At 40.3% G+C, this 24000-nt stretch overlaps 1 protein-coding gene across 5 annotated transcripts in view; it reads left to right on the top strand.

Annotated features, from left to right (window-relative positions):
• The window catches only part of LOC126252907 (probable phospholipid-transporting ATPase IA), a 631593-nt gene that overhangs the window by 517943 nt on the left and 89650 nt on the right, over positions 1–24000 (top strand). For all 5 annotated transcript variants that reach the window (XR_007545867.1, XM_049953883.1, XM_049953884.1 and 2 more), the window contains exons 13-17: positions 215–352; positions 445–597; positions 717–914; positions 1112–1270; positions 5645–5830. Coding sequence is in view for 4 of the 5 variants with exons in the window: in XM_049953883.1 (XP_049809840.1) it covers positions 215–352; positions 445–597; positions 717–914; positions 1112–1270; positions 5645–5830 (834 nt within the window). In the remaining variant the exon portion in view is untranslated. The remainder of the gene's footprint in view (positions 1–214; positions 353–444; positions 598–716; positions 915–1111; positions 1271–5644; positions 5831–24000) is intronic.

Below are 24000 nucleotides of genomic sequence, written 5' to 3'. Positions count from 1 at the left end.
TGCTTGTATGAATGAATGGTGTGTGTTTATCTTTTTCTGATGAAGGATGTGGCTGAAAGGTTATACATTGTAAGTGTCTTTTAATTGTGCCTGTCTGCAACTTAGTTTCTTATCTTTATAGTAAGTAGCAATCTGTATTTTCCTACATTATTTATATTCATACCTAGAGTTTCCATTGTTTGATTCCTTTTATAAATTGTATATTTAATTTCAGGAATGGAAAAACACTTATCATAAAGCAAGCACTTCAATGCAGTATCGGGAGAGGAAATTAGAAGATGCAGCAAATTTAATAGAAAATAACCTAACACTTCTGGGAGCAACTGCTATAGAAGACAAATTACAAGATCAGGTAAAATCTGTAAATAGTGGTGTCTTGAATCAAAAAAACTGTTCTGGGCTCAACAGTACCAACTTAAAACTTACTCAAAAGTTTTTTCTTAGGTGCCTGAAACAATAGCAGCCCTCATTAAAGCTGATATACGTGTTTGGGTATTGACAGGGGATAAACAAGAAACTGCTATTAATATTGGCTATTCATGTAAGCTAATAGTTCATGGAACACCACTACTGATACTGAATGAAGATAGCCTTGATGTAAGTTTATATGATTTTTAAAGTTTTTAGTACTACTGTTACTTATTGGAATTTAAGCAAATTTGTGAATTTCTATAATACTTTATTTTTTGTTGAAAGCTATTTATCATTTCTTTTAGAGTACACGAGAAACAATAGCACGCCATAGTTCAGAATTTGGTGACCAGTTGGGCAAATCAAATGATGTTGCTCTTGTTATTGATGGGAAAACTCTAAAATATGCCCTCAGTTGTGATGTCAGAAGGGATTTTCTTGACCTCTGTATCAGTTGCAATGTGGTTATCTGCTGCCGTGTCTCCCCAATGCAGAAGGCTGAGGTTCGTAATGATAATAGCAGGAAAGATTAAGTTGTTGTAAAAGATTAATTCCAAGAAACTGATTTTTGACAAAGGATATTGTAGTACTCTAATTTATTAACAATTGTTTTAGCTCTTTCACCTGTACTTTACAAATTCGAACATTGTCATTTTAACCCAGTATAATTTAATTAAAAATCAATCTTTATTTCTGTCAGGTTGTGGAACTTGTTACATCACATACGAAAAGTATTACACTGGCTATAGGAGATGGTGCAAATGATGTTGCTATGATCCAAAAAGCTCATGTTGGAGTTGGAATCTCAGGAGTTGAAGGTCTTCAAGCAGCATGCGCATCTGATTATTCGATAGCACAGGTTAGTTTCATTACCTTTTTAAAATTTGGATCACTTTCTTACACTACTTTGCCTTTTACCTATTCCTATTTTTCAGCTTGTAACCATCTCTCCACTCTCCCCCTGTTGTCACCCACCCACACACTCTACCTCACGGCAACACCCATGCATGCGTGCACGCGCGCGCGCGCGCGCGCGCGCACACACACACACACACACACACACACACACACACACACACACACACACATTCTTCATTGAAGCTGTGACATACCCAGTTACAATGAAAATGTGTGTCTAATCAATCATTCATTCACTTTTGAAGAAAATAATGTGTAAAGTTTGTAACAATAAAAGTTGTCAAGTGTGAAATGTCAAAATAGCATTTAGTAAGAAATACACAATATGTTTAATGATTTTACATTGCTCACTGATAAAAGTAAGAAAAGAGGTTCGTAAATGTTACCTCTTTTGTTATGAGATTCCAAAAATGTCTGTGTTCGTAAAACCAGTAATTGGCACTGGTGTGTGTTTTTATAAATATAATGATAGTGAGATAAGAAAGAAGCATAACATTTGTGCATATGGGATGGTTGTGGCAGAAGGGAGACTTAGAATACATTAATAAAATGGAATGTTATGGAATAAAGATAAAAAACCTTATTAATTTAAGAAGTATACGAGTGTGCTGAAAATCAATGCCTCTGAATTTTGTATTTGAAAACTCCTAAAGCTTATTAAATAAAACAAACATGATTATTCTTCACCTCTCCATATTTATTTCTCAACATAGTCACCCTGGGAACAAACACATTTTTCATAGCAGGAAGCTAATTTGTTGATACCTTCACTACAGAATTTGACTTCATTGACAGAGCCACACACTCAGATTTGCTAACACCACTTACAATTTCAGTACTATCAGAGTGAAGTCCCCAAAGGTGTTCTTTACTTTTTGGAAACAGATGAAAATCAGATGGGGCCAAGTTGGAAATGTATGAAGAATGATCAATGACAGTGATGTCAGATGTCACAGCATTCGTGTGGTCTTGCATTGCCATGCTGAAGGAGAGGGTGCCCCACATGTGGACGAGCTCTTTGAATTCAATTACAGAACACTGTTACCCATACACCGAAATAGTTACATTACACACCGCCGAGTTACATGTTACAATGAGGAGGCTTCTAGCGACAGAGGGCTGCAAATATGTATAAATGAAGAATAAAGGTGCAGAATGTTAATAACATGTGTTGTATTTGAAGCTTTAAGAGTTTTCACATTAAAAATTTGGATGTATTATTTTTCAGCAAGCCCTTGTAAGGAATCAGAAATCTTGAAATCACAAATAGTGAAGTTATGAATGCCAGATCAGTAGATAACAATAATAGAATCTGGAAATGTATGAGGGATAGTCATAACATTTTAATTACTGTATAAAAAGTAAAGTTAGATAATTAATTTTTTATTTGTTTGTTTGCAGGCATATGTCTGCAGTCCTGGTACACAATGAAATTCCTGTGTCACAGTTCTGTTGCTTGTTGCTAGAGGACTCCGTACAAAATGGCATGACCCACTGATAAAGTGGAAATGGTCTGTACTGTTTTGTATTGACTCCTCTAGAACAAGCAGCAGTACTGTGGCACAGGAATTACAATATATACTGGGATAGCAGACATGTACTTGCAAACAAACAATAAATTAATTATGTAACTTTATTTTTTTCAAGCTCATAATTATCAGTGGCCCCATATAGGTACTTGCTAAGAAACTATGGCTCAGGGATTTCAGTGTGTTCTAGTACTGCAGGCACGAAGTTGTAAACAAACATATTCCAGAAAGAATTTTCCACTCTGTATTGGAGACCCCAATGGTATGAAAACTGTGTGCATAAACTGCATTTGTAAACAACACAACTAATAAAAGTGCAGTACAATACAGCACAGGTACCCAGATATCTGTTGTGCATTTTCAATAAGTTAAGGCACACAACCCGTGTAAATCTACCAAAAATCACACTATGGTGATATCTGTTTGACCCGTAGTAGATATTTGAGTCATGTAGGAAGTTTCTAAAACAGCTTCACTTCAGTCAAAGATGCTGGGGTGAGTACGCTAGCCACATCAGGTTGCGCCAAGAGAAAACATCTCAGCAGTAAAAGACATTGTTACATAGAATTATCATATAGCTGTGAAAGAGTTAGTCATGACATGTATCACCAAATAGCTGCTTATTATTTTTATTTACGTTTACAGCAGATTGTTTCAGCTTAATTTCTATTTCAAGTACGTCTAGATTGATGTGACGTCCATATTACATCATTAGTGGACTGTTTTGTAACTGTCACTGCTTTAATAAGATTGTAAATTTTGTCAAGATGTTGAAATTAAATGTTAATTATGATAGTGCCACTTTGTAAACCTATAGCATCATAAGAGTGGAACTGTCATACTGCTGTCATGTCATAATTAACATTTAATTTCAACATCTTGACAACATTTACATCGTATTAATGCAGGGACAGTTACAAAGCAGTCCACTAACAATGCAATATGGATGTCAGATCAGTCTAGACCTACTTGAATATGGTAATTAAGCCAAAAATAGTCTGTTGTAAATGTAAATAAAGATTACTTATTATAAGCGGCTATTTGGTGTATCTACCCTAACAATCATGTCGTTAAGAGACATATATTACGCCGCTGGCCCTAAAGATGAAAAATTTGTTTTCATCATTCAGATGATACTTCACTTTATTTTACAACTATTAGTAATAAACAGTGAACTATTTCATTATTACAAGAACATACACATTCAAAAATTATCTTATGAAATGTGCTATAGTAACTGTTATAAAATTATGCACATGTAAGAAATATTTCAATAAACTGATGTTATGATTGATGAAAGTCATCTATAATCTAACATCAAACATTGCCTTGATTTCTTTTCCTCTGCTAGTCACGTTTGTAAGAATTACATATGCAAAAGTTTAGGTGTGAATACAATCTGCTCCTTAGTCAAACCATTTTCGTGTGGTTTAGGTGCTTTAAATATGCTTGTGCTACTCCCTATATTAGCACTATGAAGCACTATGCTCTCTTGTCATGGCCAATCTCATACTAGGCACGAAGGGCTGTACAAACTGCTTTCATAAGTGATTCTTCATGTGTGAAAAAAACAAGTAACTTCAACATTTTTTTAAAATGCTTGTAGTGTATCTTAGCAGCTAAAATTTTTACAGTGAATGCTTTCATTGTATTCTTCCTGTATAAAATATTTCAGGATGGGTTTTGATGTGTCAGTTTAGACCACTCCCTTGTTAGCTGAGCACCAAGTGAACTGGAAATTCAGTCAACGTCTTTCATCTATGATATCTTTCCTCATATAATTCGGAGACTTCTGTCCGCATGTATGCCTGCATAGACATGTTTTGTAGTCATCGCTGTATGTTTATTTGAGGGGGAAAAGCCACAAAATATTCCCTTTGTTTGGTACAGGCAGCTTGTTTGCAGGTAGTAAAACATTAATTTTAGTGTATTTATAGTTTCATAATACACATAATTACTTTGAAAAACTCCCATCACATTATTTTTAATTCTTTTATTTCTGAACTGTAGGCGTAGATGTGAAGGTTTTGCTGTATAGGGTCACTAGTTTTTGATTGGTTAATTGACTGATCAGTAAGGAAGTCACCTATTGCATTGAGTACTTGCAAGAGTAATTGACATTGTGGATTGTTCTTCAAAACTTGAGTTTAGTTTAACTGCCTGGTAATGGCTTTACCAATTTTTTATACAAAAATTAAGAGCTGGCTGCAGGAATGTTTGTATTTGTACAAATATTTTCTTGCACTGCTGACTTCTGATACTTGTATTTGTCAACTGCTAGGGAAGTTTGTAAAGTAGAATGTTAATTACACTAACTTTAGAACTGTCAATAACTTTTTCAAAAGTTTTACTGTTTCCGTGTTTGACATGTACATTTTTGTGTTTGATCAGTGGTACTGTGTTAAAGGCTGCAAGATTTTATTTTGTCAGTTACTGGCTGCTTTATTTTTAAAAATCTTGGTGAAAGTTATAAGCATGGTGTTCTATTGGTTGTTAGGCTGGTGATACAAAAGATGAAGCATTTAGGACTTCTTTATGTACTTGCAGAGCTGAGATCAGCAAAAAAAAATTTGTTTGATTTTTATGTACTATATGACACTGTGAGGAATTGTGTATAAATTAGCATGTTACATAGAGCGATCACTGTTATGGTGTGCAGATTTAGTAATGATTACAAAATTTATTGTTGTTCATCTAGTTAATTGTAAAAGTAATGTAACATTAACAGAATGCTGAAACATACAAGCAGTCTTTTCATGGTAATTAACACAAATTATTGTTTGCAGTTTCGATTTCTTCTGAAGCTGCTTTTTGTTCATGGAGCATGGAACTACAATCGAATGTGCAAATTAATATTGTACAGCTTTTACAAAAACATATGCCTTTACGTAATTGAACTGTGGTTTGCAATATATTCAGGGTGGTCAGGACAAATCCTGTTTGAGCGTTGGTCTATTGGATTATACAATGTGGTAAGTGTACTTGTTTGATATTTAGTTCTGTTCTGAAATTTCTAACAAGAACTGTTGATATTTTTGAAACTTAGTATCTATTTTCATCATGTACAGGTCAGCTATGTTGTTTATTTACTTTGCCATCAAGAAATGATGTTCAAGATATGAATACAAAGCACAAATTTCAAAGCAGTTTCGTGCATGTCAGGAAGGGCCACTTCATGTGATAGTACAGTTTTTATTTATTCATTTATTAGAATTTTATTTATATATCATCCTATCATTCCAAAAATTTTGTGCAAGCAGATGCACAGCATTCAGCATTTTATAGCAAATCACAACAATACATAATGATCAAGAGGGAAAAGGTGAATCCATTACAAATACAGTAATTTTAAGTGATATTGTGTGTTACGGGCCAGAATAGTTGACAGAACAGTGGTTATGAAGAATCAGTTCCTTGGCCATCATGGAATCATAAGTGAATGGTAACAGCAAGATATTTGTTCAGCTGAGTTCATACAGCTGAAGCAGACAGTGTCCCTGTGTCAGACAATGATCACAAGTGGCAGTTCTTGCTCAGCCCAGCTCACAGCAGGGCCTCAGCAGTCTTGCAGCTACATCAGGCCTGTGGACATCAGACACACAGCAGTAGCAGTCTCGTGGGCATACTGTTAGGCAGGAATGCAGGGTCAGCCTACAGCTCACAATGGATTAGATGCAGGAGGCACCCCACAGTGGTCTGCAAACTGAAGACCCCTTGGAAGCTCCAGGGAGTTGGTTACTGTCAGCTAAAAGCAGGCTACATCTGGAAGACACCAGTGCAGGCCCTGGCAGCATCAGTTTTTGGCACAGCTCATAGACCAGCAGTTAGCGGAGGCAGTGGGTAGTTTCAGATGAGGTGGTGACACACATTGGGGTGACAGCTGGAATGGAGGCATTCAGTTGATGACAGATACTGCACGGTTGGAGCAGCGATTACATACATGGGCTTATCCAGTGCTGTTATGAAAAGATGCCACTTCTCATCATGTACAGAGCCTAGACAGCAAGTGTCAGGGCCCAGTGTGTGGTAATCGTGCTCACCAGGGCAGAAGCTTTCACCATGCTGGCACAGCAGTTTTCAGCACCACACATCAGAATTACGCAATCAGGAAGCTGGTCCACCTACCCAAGGGTTCTGAAGTCCACTGGGTGTTGTTATAATGCTCCTCTTCCCTTCAGAAGAACTGCTCCATCAGATCACAGACTGCTATTAACTTCGCAGATTGCTTAAACATTACATTTTAACTTTTCCATGTCTACCCATTTATGTACACTTTTTGTCCCAATGCATCTTATACCGATCTAGTCCAGTTCACAAGGTCCAATTACCAGTGTGCTTAATGACTATTTATTTTCTAAGGATGGTGTGGAGTTCAGAAGAATGGGCAGTTCTCTGTCATTGATAGATGTTTGCTACACAAACCAGAATTTGTGCAAGATGGTACTTGAAGTGGAGATGTCAGTCACCACAATTTTGTGCTGGAACCTACTGTGGTACAGCTTTATGTATAGAAATATTATCTGTGCGCTATTACATCCCTCCTACACTATTGTAAACTTGTCCACGGGACTGAGTAGCTCAAGATCCATAGTATTGTTCAGGAAAGTCAAGTTTTTATTTATTTTGGTTTATTTACATGTCAAGTTCTGTAGGACCAAATTGAGGAGTAAATCTCCAAGGTCATGAAACGTGTCAGTACATGAAATTACAACATAAAAGTAATAACAGATAAAAATAAAATGTTTATGAACCTGAAAAAAGTCAATCCATAATTTTAAGTAAAAACAATCAACAATACAACGAGAATGAGCTTACTTTCTCAAGGAACTCCTCAACAGAATAGGAGTGACCTATGAGGAAACTCCTCAGTTTCGACTTGACAGTGCATAGATTACTGCTAAGATTTCTGAATTTGCATGGTAGCTTATTGAAAATGGATGCAGCAGTATATGGCACACCTTTCTGCAGAAGAGTTACGAAAGTCCAATCCAAATGCATGTTTGATTTCTGCTGAGTATTAACTGAGTGAAAGCTGCTTATTCTTGGGAATAAGCTAATACTGTTAACAAGAAATGACAGTAAGGAATATATATATTGAGAGGCCAATGTCAAAATACCCAGACTTGTGAACAGGGGTCGACAAAAGGTTCATGGACTTACAACACTTATTGCCCAAACAGCCTGTTTCTGAGCCAAAAATATCCTTGTGGAATGGGAAGAGTTACCCCAGAATATAATACCATATGACATAAGCGAATGAAAATTGACAAAGCAGACTAATTTTTGTGTCGAACAATCACTCACGTCAGATACTGTTCGAATAGTAAAAATGACAGCATTATGTCTTTGAACAAGATCATGAACATGGGCTTTCCACGACAGTTTACTATCTATCTGAACACCTAGAAATTTGAACTGTTTAGTTTCACTTATCATATGTCCAGTCTGTGAAATTAAAATGTCAGGTTTTGTTGACTTGTGTGTTAGAAACTGTAAAAACCGAGTCTTACTGTGATTTAGCATTAGTAAACAGAAATATTTTAGAGTTACCCGTAATACTAGAGGGCATATTATTTATATAAATAAGGGACAGGAGTGGCCCCTGCACTGATTCCTGGGGCACTCCCCACTTGACCATACCCCACTCAGACCCCACATCACAGTTATTCTCAACATAGTGTATAATGACATTTTGCTGTCTGTTACTAAAGTAAGAGGTGAACCAGTTGTGAGCTACTCCCCGTATTCCGCAATGGTCCAACTTCTGGAGCAATATTTTGTAATCAACACAATCAAACACCTTAGTTAAATAAAAAAATATGCTTAGCATTTGAAACCTTTTGTTTAACCCATCCAGTACCTCACAGAGAAAAGAGAATATGGCATTCTCAGTCGTTAAGTGACTTCTAAAGCCGAGCTGTACATTTGATAGCAAATCGTGATATAAAATGATCAATTATCCATACATACACAGCCTTCTCCATTACTTTAGCAAACACTGATGGCATAGAAATAGGTCTAAAATTGTCTACATTGTCACTTTCTCCCTTTTTATAAAGTGGCTTTACAACTGAGTACTTTAATCAATCAGGAAACTGAACATTCCTAAAGGAAAAATTACAAATATGGCTAAGTATTGGGCTAACATGTGCAGTACAGTATTTTAATATTCTGCTAGGCACTCCATCGGAACCATGACAGTCCTTAGTCTTCACTGATTTAATTATTGACTCAATGTCCCCCTTATCTGTATCACAGAGGAATATTTCAGACATTGATCTCGGAAAGGCTTTTGCCAAGGGAGTTATATGATTCCCTGTAGAAGCTAAATTTCTATTTAATTCACCAGCAATGCTCAGAAAGTGATTGTTAAATACTGTACATATATCTGATTTATCAGTAACAGAAATATTTTTACTGTTAACTGACTTTATATCGTCGACCTTGTGCTGCTGACCAGACACTTCCTTCACAACTGACCATATGATTTTAATTTTGTCCTGTGAATTAGCTTTTCTATTTGCATACCACATACTCTTTGCTTTCCTAATAACATTTTTAAGCACCTTACAATACTGTTTGTAATGGGCTACTGCAACTTGATTGCGACTACTTCTAACATTTTGATATAAATCCCGCTTTGTTCTACATGATATCCTTATCCCACTAGTCATCCACCCAGGCTACCTATTACTGCTAGTACCCCATTTAGAACATTCTAATGGAAAGCAACTCTCAAAGAGCATGAGAAATGTGTTAAGGAAAGCATTATATTTGTCATCTATGTTATCAGTACTATAAACATCCTGCCACTCTTGTTCCTTGACAAGATTTAAAAATCTCTCTATTGCTGTTGAATTAACTTTCCTACATAGTTTATAATTACATGTGACATTTGTTTGAGTACAAAAGCCTTTTAGTCTTAAAATTTATGCATCATGGTTTGAAAGGCCATTCATGCTTTTACTAACAGAATGCCCATCTAGTAATGAAGAATGAATAAAAATATTGTCTATGGCTGTGCTACTGTTTCCCTGCACCCTAGTTGGAAAAAACACAGTCTGCATCAGATCATATGAATTTAGGAGATCTACCAACATCCTTTTTCTTGCACCATCGTACACAAAATTTATACTGCAGTCACCCCATGTAACTAATTTCTGGTACTTCCTACAAAGCGAATCAAGAGCCCTCTCTTGCTTGAGCAGAAATGCTCTGAAGTCAGAATTAGGGGACCTATAAACAACAACAATTAGAAGTTTAGTTTCACTAAATTCACTGCCCCTGTACGACATTCAAATATCTGTTCAGTGCAGTGCTGCGATAGGTCTATCAACTCGAATTGAATACTGTTTTTTACGTACATAGCTACTCCCCCACCCTACAAGGAACTCCTTGAAAAACAGCAAGCTAATCTGTATCCTGGAAAGGAAGCCTCTGAATTGTCAAATTATTTAAGTGGTGCTTCAACATACCAATAATTTCAGAGTCAACATTTGTAAGCAGTTCGCTAACTTTATCTCTAATACATCTTATATTTTGATTAAATGTGCTAATTCCTTCTCTACTTGGAAACATGACATCCTCTGAAGGTGAGCCCTTATTTAGAGGGACTTCCTTTAAGCAGATATACCTATCAGCTGACTTCAGTCTAAATAAGGTGAACCTCTAACGCCAACTACTACAGGAATTTTTCCATGAGTGATCCCACCATCCTCTACACTGTCACCTATCAGCTTTGCCAGCCTCCCCTTCCCGTACCTATTGAGGTGCAGGCCATGCCTAGTGAAGCCTGATCTGCTGATAGACCCAACTGGCATCATTGAAATGTGACCCATGCCCTGTGCCATCAGCACCCTCTCCAGCCCCATGTTAACATGCCTAACAGCCGCATTAAGATGATCTGATCATGACACTGAAACTGCTGCACGAAATGCACTTTAGTGCCACCAGTTTGAGTAGCTGTCTTTACCAGGTCACCACCTACATCATATTCCCCGTCCCTATCAAGACTGTTCCCTTCTCCACCCACTATCACTAACTGATCCTCCTTTGTAAAATTTAGCCAGTAGTATCTCCAAAGGTTTGTCAGTGGAGTACTTCCGCAGGATGTCAAGTTAGAATTGTACCCCCTTGTGATGGTTTCCAGTACCCAAAAAGTTGACCCCAAATGTTACACATTGTGCCATTTATTAATTAGATTAGTGATTCTCCTGGAAAACCTGGAATTCTCAGGGAGCTACATTTTACTTAGAAAAATCAGGGAAATCTCAAGAAATTTCAGTAATTTCATAAAATCTCAGGGAATTCTGTGTTTTTAGCCTAAGCGTTATTGAGCTTTAAAAACCACAAATTTTAAAATACTTACTATTTCAAAGTTTGTTAATTACATGAATATTATTGCACACAAATTATTGATATTTAAAAACTGTGATTAAATTGCTGCTTGTGGCTGGTATATACACTCCTGGAAATGGAAAAAAGAACACATTGACACCGGTGTGTCAGACCCACCATACTTGCTCCGGACACTGCGAGAGGGCTGTACAAGCAATGATCACAGGCACGGCACAGCGGACACACCAGGAACCGCGGTGTTGGCCGTCGAATGGCGCTAGCTGCGCAACATTTGTGCACCGCCGCCGTCAGTGTCAGACAGTTTGCCGTGGCATACGGAGCTCCATCGCAGTCTTTAACACTGGTAGCATGCCGCGACAACGTGGACGTGAACCGTATGTGCAGTTGACAGACTTTGAGCGAGGGCGTATAGTGGGCATGCGGGAGGCCGGGTGGACGTACCGCCGAATTGCTCAACACGTGGGGCGTGAGGTCTCCACAGTACATCGATGTTGTCGCCAGTGGTCGGCGGAAGGTGCACGTGCCCGTCGACCTGGGACCGTACCGCAGCGACGCACGGATGCACGCCAAGACCGTAGGATCCTACGCAGTGCCGTAGGGGACCGCACCGCCACTTCCCAGCAAATTAGGGACACTGTTGCTCCTGGGGTATCGGCGAGGACCATTCGCAACCGTCTCCATGAAGCTGGGCTACGGTCCCGCACACCGTTAGGCCGTCTTCCGCTCACGCCCCTACATCGTGCAGCCCGCCTCCAGTGGTGTCGCGACAGGCGTGAATGGAGGGACGAATGGAGACGTGTCGTCTTCAGCGATGAGAGTCGCTTCTGCCTTGGTGCCAATGATGGTCGTATGCGTGTTTGGCGCCGTGCAGGTGAGCGCCACAATCAGGACTGCATACGACCGAGGCACACAGGGCCAACACCCGGCATCATGGTGTGGGGAGCGATCTCCTACACTGGCCGTACACCACTGGTGATCATCGAGGGGACACTGAATAGTGCACGGTACATCCAAACCGTCATCAAACCCATCGTTCTACCATTCCTAGACCGGCAAGGGAACTTGCTGTTCCAACAGGACAGTGCACGTCCGCATGTATCCCGTGCCACCCAACGTGCTCTAGAAGGTGTAAGTCAACTACCCTGGCCAGCAAGATCTCCGGATCTGTCCCCCATTGAGCAAGTTTGGGACTGGATGAAGCGTCGTCTCACGCGGTCTGCACGTCCAGCACGAACGCTGGTCCACCTGAGGCGCCAGGTGGAAATGGCATGGCAAGCCGTTCCACAGGACTACATCCAGCATCTCTACGATCGTCTCCATGGGAGAATAGCAGCCTGCATTGCTGCGAAAGGTGGATATACACTGTACTAGTTCCGACATTGTGCATGCTCAGTTGCCTGTGTCTATGTGCCTGTGGTTCTGTCAGTGTGATCATGTGATGTATCTGACCCCAGGAATGTGTCAATAAAGTTTCCCCTTCCTGGGACAATGAATTCACGGTGTTCTTATTTCAATTTCCAGGAGTGTAGCTCAGCAGAGAGGAAAGAAAAGTTGTTATTGTTGTATGCTGCCCCACCCCCTCTTACTCCCCTCCACACGTCCCTACTCCCCTTCACAATTAATTTGTCAGGAGCTTCTTGATGCCATCTTCATCCTTACACCTGAGATTCTTGGGAATTTTCTTTTTTCCGAGTTTGAGTAGCCACCTTGCTAATATACCCTATCTTGCAACATAACTGTTCTGCGCCCGCAAGTCGCCCCTGCTTGTAACAGAGTGCAGTAACCACTATTGTATTGTATGCAGTGTATATCCAGTGTGGACCTGTCTTCTGGAAATTTAGTTGAGATGCGAGGATGTTCCACAGGAATCCTTCTACTCGTGTCCCTCCTAAAAATAATTGCATTTTACATGTGCCTTTGGCAGTGTATATTACCCAGGACGAGCAATCATGACTTGTTCTCAGCAGCACTGTCACAATTTGTCATCTGACTTCAGTACATGGTTTTCCCCTCATTGCATAACTAGTTATATTTTCTAGGTCTTGACTTGCACAAACTTTCCCACGGCCCTCCTGCTTTACACAGTATCAGTGAATAATATAGCACTTGCAGTAGGTGTCTGTACCTATCACTGGGAAATGAGCTATCACATGTGGGCACACTGACACCAACTGACATGAGGTGTTATAACAGAGATAGTGTTTTTCTTCTCCAGCACTACAATGAACTCTAACATAGCTGGCAGCTCCACCCATGCCTGACGTAAATCAGCCAGAAATTATCTTGGTGGCAACAAGCTGTCATAATGCAGACATCCCCTATGCTATCGGCAAGTGTTGCAACAGCCTTTTCATAGCCAACTGTTGGTACCCAAAGAGTCTAACCAGTGCTGTATTATAGTTAAATCCTATTTTAGAGAACTGGTGGTCATTCTCACATAATCCATCATCTCTTCTGTTAACCCCCACAGTATTCTGATATTATTCAATACTCCTTGTTCCAGGTTCACTTATTGAGTTCATCTACACACTTACATTTACATACATACTCCGTGAGCCACCACATGGCGCGTGGCGGAAGGTAGTCTGTACTAATCATTTCATTTTATGTTCCACTCACAAATAGAGTGAGGGAAAAATGTCTTACTGCCTCTGTACGAGTCCTAATCTAATTTTTGTCATCCTTTTGTGAAATGTTCATTGGCAGTGGTAGAATCATTCTGCAGTCAGCCTCAAATGCCAGTTCTCTCAATTTTCTCAGAAGTGCTTCTCGAAAAGAACATCACCTTCACTTTAGTGATTGCCATTTGCGTTCCCTAGACATCTCCATAATACTTGTATGCCGTTCAAACCTACCAGTAACAAATCCAACAGTCCACCCCTGAATTGCTTTGATATATACCTTTAATCAGATCTGTTGTGGGTATCAAACAATCAAACAGTACTCAGCAGTGAGTCATTTACAGATGAGCCACTCTTTCCTGAATTTGTCCCAATAACCCAAGGTTGACTATTTGCCTTCCCTACTACAATCCTAACATGCTAATAATATTTCATATCGCTTTGCAATGTTGTGCCTAGATATTTAATTGACATGACTGTGCCAAGCAGCACACAGCTAATACTATACTCAAACATTATAGATTTATTTTTCCTACTTATCTGCATTAACTTACATTTTTCTACATTTAAAGCTAGCTGCCATTCATGACATTCATGAAATTTTGTCTAAGCCATCTTGTGTCCTCATACAGTCATTCAATGACAACACTCTTGCATACACCACAGCGTCATCAGCAAACAGCTGCAGACTGCTACTTACCCTGTTCCCAAGGTTGTTTACTTTTGTAGAAAATAACAGTGGTCCTATCACACTTACTTAGGGCACTCCTGACGATACCCTTGTCCCTGATGAACACTTGCCCTCAAGGTCAACATACTGGGTTCTGTTACTTAAGAACTCTTCAAGCCACTCAGATACTTGGATACCTGTTCCATAAGCTTGTACCTTTGTTAACAGTCCGCTGTGTGGCATGGTGTCAAATGCCTTACAGAAATGTAGGAATATGGACTTGCTTGTTGACCTTCATCCATGGTTCACAGGATCTCATGTGAGAAAAGGGTAAGGTTAGTTTCGCACGAGTGATGCTTCCTAAACCATGCTGATATATAGACAGAAGCTTTCCCTCTCAAGGAGATGTATTATATTTGAGCTGAGATAATGTTCAAGGATTCTGCAGCAAATTGATTTTAAAGACATTGGTCTGTAATTTTGCGGGTCCATTCTTTTACTCTTATTGTACATAAGTCACCTGCACTTTTTTCCAGTCACTTGGAACTTTTTGCTGGGTGAGAGATTCACAATAAATTTAAGCTAAGCATGGAGCCAAATGCTGTAGAATAGTCTTTGTAAAACCATGTTGGGATTTCATGAGGACCTGGCAACATATTTGCTTTCAAATTGTTCAAAGGTTTCTCTACACCAGTGATGCTTATTACCATGTCATCCATACAGGAGGCTTTGTGATGGTCAAATGATGGTATGTTTATTTGATTCTCCTGTGTGAACGATTTCTTAAATGAAAATTTAGAACTTCAGCATTACTTTTGCTACATAGTACTGCCACACCAGACTGGTTAACAAGTGACTGGATAGAAACCTTAGCCCCACCTAGCAATTTTACATAGGAGCAGGATTTTCTATGGTCCTCAGCAAGATCTGTTTGCCAAGGTATGACGGTGGTAGTTGTTGTAAGCTTCGTGCATCAATTTTTTAACAGATGTATGCATGCTGATTGAACCTACCGGTAACAAATCCAGCAGCATTCCTCTGAATTGCTTCGATGTCTTCCTTCAGTCCAACCTGGTGGGGACCCCAAACACTGGAAAAGAACTCAAGAAAGGGTTGCACAAGCATTCTATATGCCGTTCCTTTTGTGGATGAGCTACACTTTCCAAAAATTCTCCCAATAAAATGAAGCCATGCATTCGCATTTCCTATTACCAGCGTGACATGCTCATTTCATTTCATATCACACTGAAATGTTACGCCTAGATATTTACCTAACCCTACTAATGCTGTATTCGAACATTACAGGTTTGTTTTTCCTGCTCATCTGCATTAACTTCCATTTTTCTACATTTAGAGCTAGCTGCCATTCATGACACCAACTGGAAATTCTGTCTAAGTCATCTTGTATACTCCTGTGGTCACTCAGTGACGACACCTTCCCATACACAACATCGTCATCAGCAAACAACCTCAAACTGCTGCCCACCCTGTCCATTAGATCGTATATGTAAATAGAGAATAACAGCTGTCCTTTCACATATTCCTTGCGGCTCTCCTGACTATACCATTGTCTCTGATGAACACTCACCATTGATGACAACATACTAGTTTCTGTTACTTGAAAAGTCTTCGAACCACTCACATATCTGGAAACCTAAACCGTATGGTCAGACCATCATGATCAGACTGCAGTGGGGCAGCATGTTGAATGCTTTCCAGAAATCTATAAATATGGAATGTGGCTGTTGCCCTCCATCCATGGTTTGTAAGACATCATGTGAGAAAAGGGCAAGCTGAGTTTCACACGAGTGATGCTTTCTAAATTAATGCCGATTTGTGGACTAAAGCTTTTCTGTCTCAAGGAAATGTATCATATTCGAACTCAGAATGTGTCCAAGAATTCTGAAGCAACCATGTGTTAAGGACACTGGTCTGTAATAATGCAGGTCTGTACTTTTATGTTTCCTACATACAGGAGTCACCTTCATTTTTTTCCAGTCGCTCGAGACTTTGCTCTGGGCAAGAGATTTGTGACAAATTCAGGCTAACTAAGGAGCCTATGCCACAGAGTACACTCTGCAAAATCAAACTGGGATTCCATTTGTGTGCCATTCTGTCAGGGTTCTGGTACCTTCCACCTCTCTCTCTCTCTCTCTCTCTCTCTCTCTCTCTCTCTCTCTCTCTCTGCACCTTACGCCATAGAGCCCCTAGATGTCATCAGCTTCTGCTGTTCCAAATATTTGTTACGGGATGGCAGGAGCAGGTGTCGAGTAGGCATCTGAATCGGCGTGGTCAAGTAAATGAGAAGTTGGTTAATTTTCAAAAAAGAACCCAAAGGATTTGTTAAAAGGTATACATTTGAGTCACCTAAGGAAGAAATCACTGTCTGAAGACATGGCCACTAAGACCAAAATGTATAGGACAGCTTGGGAGAGAGGGAAAGGAATCTCTTAGCTGGTCAGGCACCAGCGAGCAAGAGTGTTTAGTGTCTCTGTTCCATTCCTTATATGCCCCCGTACGAGGCACCACATGACCCTTTCGTGCTTCCCCATTGGCCTAGGAGGATGGACAAAGTCCACTGAAGGCATCCCCTGTTCAGCAATCTGTGCTGTGAGAAAAATTAAAGGGTCAGCACTATGTGCTGAAGGTGTGGGAGGCTGTGGGCGGCTTGCCCAGCATCCAAGCTTGCAACAAATAACTAAAAAACCTCAATAAATTTTTTTTGAAAAAATCTGCTGCGTCCTCCCTCTTCATGTGGGTGGTCCCTGCACAGATGTTTTTCAACATTGTACATCATGCATGCATCCATCCCCACCTCCATTGCTTTAATGTGCTTGGCACCAAGTCCATGGCTTGCTGCAATTGATCCCTAAGTGCTCGCACAAGAGATGCATCACCAGGTACTTTCCTTCTATCCCTCTTAACACACCCTTCTTCCTGCTTTCAGGGTGTGAGAAAGCTTCATGCAGCCTTCACACCTTGTTTCTTACTCGCGTTGCATTACAAGTTAATCTCTGTGTCTACTGGTGACTGATCGAGACAATGTCATCCTGCCTGGTGAAAAACACCTCTCCCTTCAGTGGTTATTCCTGCAAGGTGATCATCACCTTCACAGCTGTGGATGTGCAGCACCACTAGTTGTGTGATGCACCTTGCAGTCATCCTCACTGGTTGTGTCAGATGGAGGAAGGAAGCTGTAATCACTTTTCCCTTCTTGACATCAGTCTGTCATATAAAAATGCCCATATCTAACACGCTGTGTACATTCAAAAAAATGAATAACCTCAGTTTCCATCATGTGACTTTTTTTGCAAACACTACATGACCATGGCAGTCAGTTCAGATAAACTGCTCAAATCACCTTCAAAATAATGATTAACTTATGACAAAATGAAATCTACACCCACATTGCCAACTTGAAAACCAATATCTCAAAAGTACCACAACACAGTCCTTCATTTGTGTAACGTTCACATATCTTCATTACCATGTTTCATGAAACAACAGACACCCAGTAAAACACCAAAAATCTTAATATTTTATCACTTCCATGGCCTTAACGCATATAGCAATGTATGTGTAACTTGTGAGGTTGTGGCCAATCTTTTCTTCTTAATGTCCGCTAACCCCTTTCAGGGAATGGCGCTGGTGCTGGCAGTAACGAATCTGGCACGCCCCAGGAAGGACATTTACATCTGACATGTATGACGGTTGTATACGTCAGAAGCTGCAGTTTAACCATCACTCACAATGTCATCTCAGTAACCTGATTTGGACCCTGAATTACTTCTTTTTCCCCTTTGGTGTTTTGCAGCCATATGCAATATTGTTCAGTGATAGGCATGTACTTTCATGATCATTTTTATTTTATTTTAAGCTGCAACATGTTATGGAAATAAAGCATAGTGCCTAAGCACTTTCCCTATCATTTGAGGTACGTGCTCCATTCTTCCATTCGCTTGTGGCTAAAATAGGCTTCTCCTCAGCTTATGAACATGTAGGAAATGGCACAACTGCTTCATCTATTCCAGTATAAAATTGGTGCTCTAATTTGTGATTAACATTTGGGAACACTGAATTTTAGTAATTAATTATTCATACTGGCCTGTGCTTCTGTGTCATCTTGCTGATTCATGATAGTTATCATTCCCATGTAATGTGAGAAATAAACTATTGTAGTCAGAACATAGTAGTTCCCTGCTGGTGTCTGGAAAAAGTTCCTAAAATGTTCATTCCATTAATTTAAAAAGGTTTACTGGCTTCAGGCAACTTATCCATTGGAATACGTTGATGGCTCAACTCCACCCTCTGCGTGTGTGGCACACTGTACGTAACATATTGCCCTACATCTTGTTTGTGCATATGTCACCCGTGGTTCTGTGCCCCGTTGACCATATTGTATGTGACCATGTGCTTGTTTCAAGACTTCTTCTCTCAGTGTGACTGGCACCACAACATGCAGACCAAGCCTTACTGTCTTGCACAACACACCATTTTGTACAACAAACTGTGACTGCACTGCAAATTGTTTTCACATCTTGTCAGCAGCTTGTACTTTCTGCCACTTCACAACGGTATTACCTAATGTCTGTAATACACCAATCGTCCTACTGACACCATCTGTATTACCGTGATATCTCCCATGTTTATGGACTACTTTTAAGTTGAACTCGCTCAGTTCCAGTGCCCAGTACCAATAACTATTTCAGTGCTGCGTGTTCTGTTATTACCTTAAACTTTTTCCCATACAAATAGCAGTGTAAGTATGTCATGCCAAGTTGAGGTTCAGAATTTCCTTTTCTGTGATAGAATAGCTCCCCTATACTTTGTTTGATTGTTGTTTGTTTGATTGTTGTGACACATATGTGACCAGATATTCCTTCCCCTCTGACAGTTGACTCAAAACACAACCCATTGCGTGATTGCTAGCATCATCTGATAATGTGGAGTCCTCTTCATTGATCAGGAAGACCAACACTGGATTAGTTGTCAGTAATTCCTTCAGTTTCCAAAATACAGTTTCATATTCCAATTTCCAATGGAACTTTGCGCATTTTTTCAACAAGTGTGTGAGACAACATACTATCCCCACAAATCCTGGGAAAAATTTCCTATAATAATTCACTAATACTAAAATTGTCTTTCATGTCTGAGGCTTTGGAAAACTTCATACTCTTTTCACCAATCTAGGGTCCATATTCCCTTGTGACTAATTTTATGTCCAAAATAATATACTTCCTGCAGTGTAAAGTGATATTTTTCCGTGCTGTACTGTGTGTAACCTCTTAAATACCTCCCTCAGTTCTCACACATGTTCTTCCATATCTTTCGCAAACACAGTAATATCATCTAGATACATCATACACTGTTCTGGTTTTAATCACCTCAACAGGTTGAAACGTGGCTGGTGCAGTCTTTAACTGATACTTGTAGTGTCCCTGAGGAACCTAAATGCTGTTTTCAGTTGGTCCTTTGGTGCTACTGCTAGCTGATAATACCCACTCTGTAAATCTCTCGTGGAAAAATACCCTTGTAGCTCCATGTTGTCTAGGTTGCTGTTGTATTCGGGATTGGATATGCATGTGTAACCATACGACTGTTAAGGTACCAGTAGTTGCAGCAAAACTGATGCTTCTTTGTTCTGTCTGAGCTCTTTTATGGCACTATTACCGTTGGCACAGCCCACGAGTGGGTGCTTTCTTCAAGGATACTGTAGTGTACTTGCTTGTTATTGAATCCCTCCACCACCAGTTATAGGCAATGGGCACTTTATATGGCTTACAACACACAGGTGGCTCATTCCCAGTAGGGATTCTGTCTTGCATTACTGGTTGTGAGTAAAGATCTATGAGAATTAAACAAGCCCTCTGATTCTAACAACTACTACTTGTTACATTTATCTTCTCGTGTAATAGAGTTACACTGGCTGTTTGATTATGGCAAGGGTTCGTTCATCCTGTCAAAATCATATTCATTTAAAACATCTAAATTGGCAACTAGCAACCCGTTAGACAAATCCACACCATCAGTCTGAAAATTATCAATACCATTTCGCACTACTCACTCATTGTCTATATGTTACATATGTGCTCAATACTCCTGTGTGCAAAACATCATGATTTATCTAACTCATCATTTTTCCCCGTGGCTTAACTGCACTTAACGAATGTTTATTCAGCACTTGCACATAAAAGAGGGCGGAGAGAACTGCCTCTGGCCAGAACACATACGGTATATATACAGCTACAGAACATTCCAGTACAGTGATTCTTGCCATTTGTGGATACTTCTAGAATGTACTCAAACCGAATATAGAAATCAAAATGTTTCAGTTCAGGTGAGTATCATAGCCACTATACTACGGCAACTGCGCTACTCAGCATCTTCTACGACATTGCTCCCTCCTTAAGAGACCAGCATCTAGGTGTTATGTCCTCCAAGTCCAGGAACGAGTCATCGGTCCTGCATACTCCAACTCCCAATGACTGATGTTCGCCCTAGCCGTGATCTTCTTAGAACTTCCCTTGCCACTACGTTCTTCAGTACCTTTCTGCTTGTTGCCTGTCACTGGAGCTTCGAATTTACTCTGGGTTGCAGGGTCCCTATAGGAATTCGTTCGAAGGACGTGGACCGTATCTCTGATCTTTCATTGTCTTGTGTTGGGGTCGAAATTTTCAACTTCATAAGCAACATCAGTAACTGTCTTACAACCTTATAAGGTCCAAAGTAGCGCCTGAGGAGCTTCTCAGAGAGACCAACCTTGTGAACAGGAGTGAAGATCCACACAAGGTCACCAGGCTGGTAGACAACAGGGCGGTGGCTCGTGTCATACCTTCGGCGATCGTTTTCTTGAGCCTGCAGCATGCGGAGTCAAGCTAACTGCCGAGCTTCCTCAGTTCTGGTTAACACCTGGCCAATGTAGTCGTCGTCCACGTCATCAGGATGTAATGGAAACACAGTGTCCATCATCGTCGTCGCCTCATGCCCATGCACCAGGAAAAGTGGCATAAAACCTGTGGTGTCTTGTTTGCCAGTGTTGTAGGCAAATGTTATGAAAGGTAGCACCTCATTCCAGTTGCTCTGCCCAACACTGATGAACATTGATAGCATATTGGCCAAGGTCTTATTAAGGTGTTCAGTAAGCCCGTTAGTGTGCGGATGGTAGGCAGTTGTCAAGGTGATGAGTAATGTTGCACCGACAGTTTATCTCTGTCACAAGATTTGATTGAAAAACTTTCCCTCGATCCGTAATTAACAACCTTGGGGCACCGTGGTTTAATACAATGTCTTCTATGATGAATTTGGCTACCTCGAATGCTTCGGCTGTTTTCACACTTTTGCAATGGCATAGCGCGTCAGGTAATCAGTGCAAACAATAATCCATCTATTGCCACTAGCAGACATTGGAAATCATCCGAGGAGTTCAATCCCAACACGCTGGAAAGGCGTTTCGGCTGGTGGAATTGGTACGAGTCGGCCAGATGGTTTCTGAGGAATTGCCTTTCTCCTCTGGCAGTCTCGACAGTGCGACACATAGTGACAAAAACTTCTAAATAAATCCGGCCAGAAAAATCTCTTGCGGATCCTATCATATGTCTTAATAAATCCTAAATGTCCGGCCTCAGGTGTGTCATGGAATTTCTGTAGAATATCTAAGCGCTTGTGTTAGGAATCACTGGCAACCACCTCTTTCCAAACAGATCAAAGTTTTGCTTGCAAAGTAATCCATTAACTATCTTAAATTGTCCTTTCACATCCTCTGACCGATTTAAGGCAAGCATAATTTGAGATACCTTGGTGTCCTCCTTCTGCTCAGCTGAGAGATCCTGGAGTGCAGTGAGACAGTCACTATCTTATTCAAAGTCTTGATGGTCTTGCACAAGGTTTCTTGAGAGACAGTCGGCATCTTGGTGTTTTCTTCCACTTTTGTACACTATGGTAATGTCATACTCTGAAGATGTAGTGCCCACCTGGCGAGTTGTCCTGTTGGATTCTTAAGAACTATAAACCAACAAAGTGATTGATGGTCTGTAACAACAGTGAATAGCCTTCCATAGAGATACTGTCGAAATCTGCACATGGCTCAGATCACAGCAAGACATTCTCTTTCTGTAGTTGAGTAGATTCTCTCGGCTTTTGTAAGTGTCCTAGAAGCATAGGCTATAACCTTCTCTTTTCCATCCGAATGAGTAGATTCTCTCAGCTTTTGTAAATGTCCTAGAAGCATAGGCTATAACCTTCTCTTTTCCATCCGAAATCTGCACCAGAACAGCACTGATCCCATACCCACTGGCATCTGTGTGCAGTTCTGTAGGTGCTCTCTCATCATACAGACCAAGTTCAGGGTCAGTCGTCAGAGTTTTTCGCAGCACATCGAAAGAATCCTGTTGAGCACCACCCCAGATAAATTAACATCAACTTTTAACAACTCTTAGAGTGGCCTGGCTTTAATACAAAAGTCATTGATAAAACGACGGTAATAAGAACACAATCTGAGGAAGCTTCTCACATATCTATACTTTTAGGAATAGGAAATTTCGTTATAGCCCTCACCTTTTCTGGGTCTGGCCGCACACCTTCCTTTGACACAAGGTGCCTAAGTATTTTGATTTCCATTGCTCCAAAGAGACACTTTCTTGGATTAAGTTTCAGTCCGACTTGTTGGAGACACTTAAGAATGGCCCTTAGTCTTTTTATGTGTTCATCAAATGTCTCTGAGAACACTATAATGTCATCTAAATAACAAAGACACATTGTCCACTGCAGGTGCCTTAGAAGATTATCCATTGTTCAAAAGTTACTGGTACATTACACAAACCAAATGGCATTACCTTAAACTCATACAGGTCCTCAGGGGTGATGAATGCAGTTTTCTCACGATCAGCCTGATGTACTTCAATCTGCCAATATCCCGAGTACATGCCCATGGTTGAGAAAAAATTAGCCCCCTTCAGAAAATCTAGCGTATTGTGAATTCGTGGAAGAGGGTAAACGTCCTTTTTAGTTATCTTGTTAAGCTTCCTGTAATCAACACAAAAGCACCATCTGCCATCCTTCTTCCTGACGAGAACCACTGGTGATAACCATGGGCTCTGCGAAGGCTGAATGATGTCATTCTTCATCATTTTCTCTACCTCGTCACGAATTATTCGATGTTCCATTGCTGACACACGGTATGCTCTCTGGCTTATTGGTTGATGGTCTCCAGTTCTAATCCGGTGCTTCACCATCGATTTGTCTAATTTGCTCTTCACCTGTGTATTGAAGCATTCAGAGAACTCTTGAAGAATGACAAGTAGCTTCTTCTGTTGTTCCTTAGTGAGATCTGGTGATAGTCGAGTTAGAAGATCTTGTCTTGTACTGGTAGTGTTAATTTCGCCCACAGACTCGGCATGGGAGCTTTCTATGATGCTCAGCTGTTCTGCAATTAATGGCTTAGCATTTGGTATGCACATGCGTCTTGGAAGGATTGCGGTTCCTGGCAACAGTTAAC

The sequence above is a fragment of the Schistocerca nitens genome, chromosome 4 (genome assembly GCF_023898315.1).
Source record: "Schistocerca nitens isolate TAMUIC-IGC-003100 chromosome 4, iqSchNite1.1, whole genome shotgun sequence".
In the NCBI taxonomy this organism is placed as follows: Eukaryota; Metazoa; Arthropoda; class Insecta; order Orthoptera; family Acrididae; genus Schistocerca; species Schistocerca nitens.
Note: the sequence above shows the minus strand (reverse complement) of the source record. Positions and strands in the feature narration are given on the sequence as shown.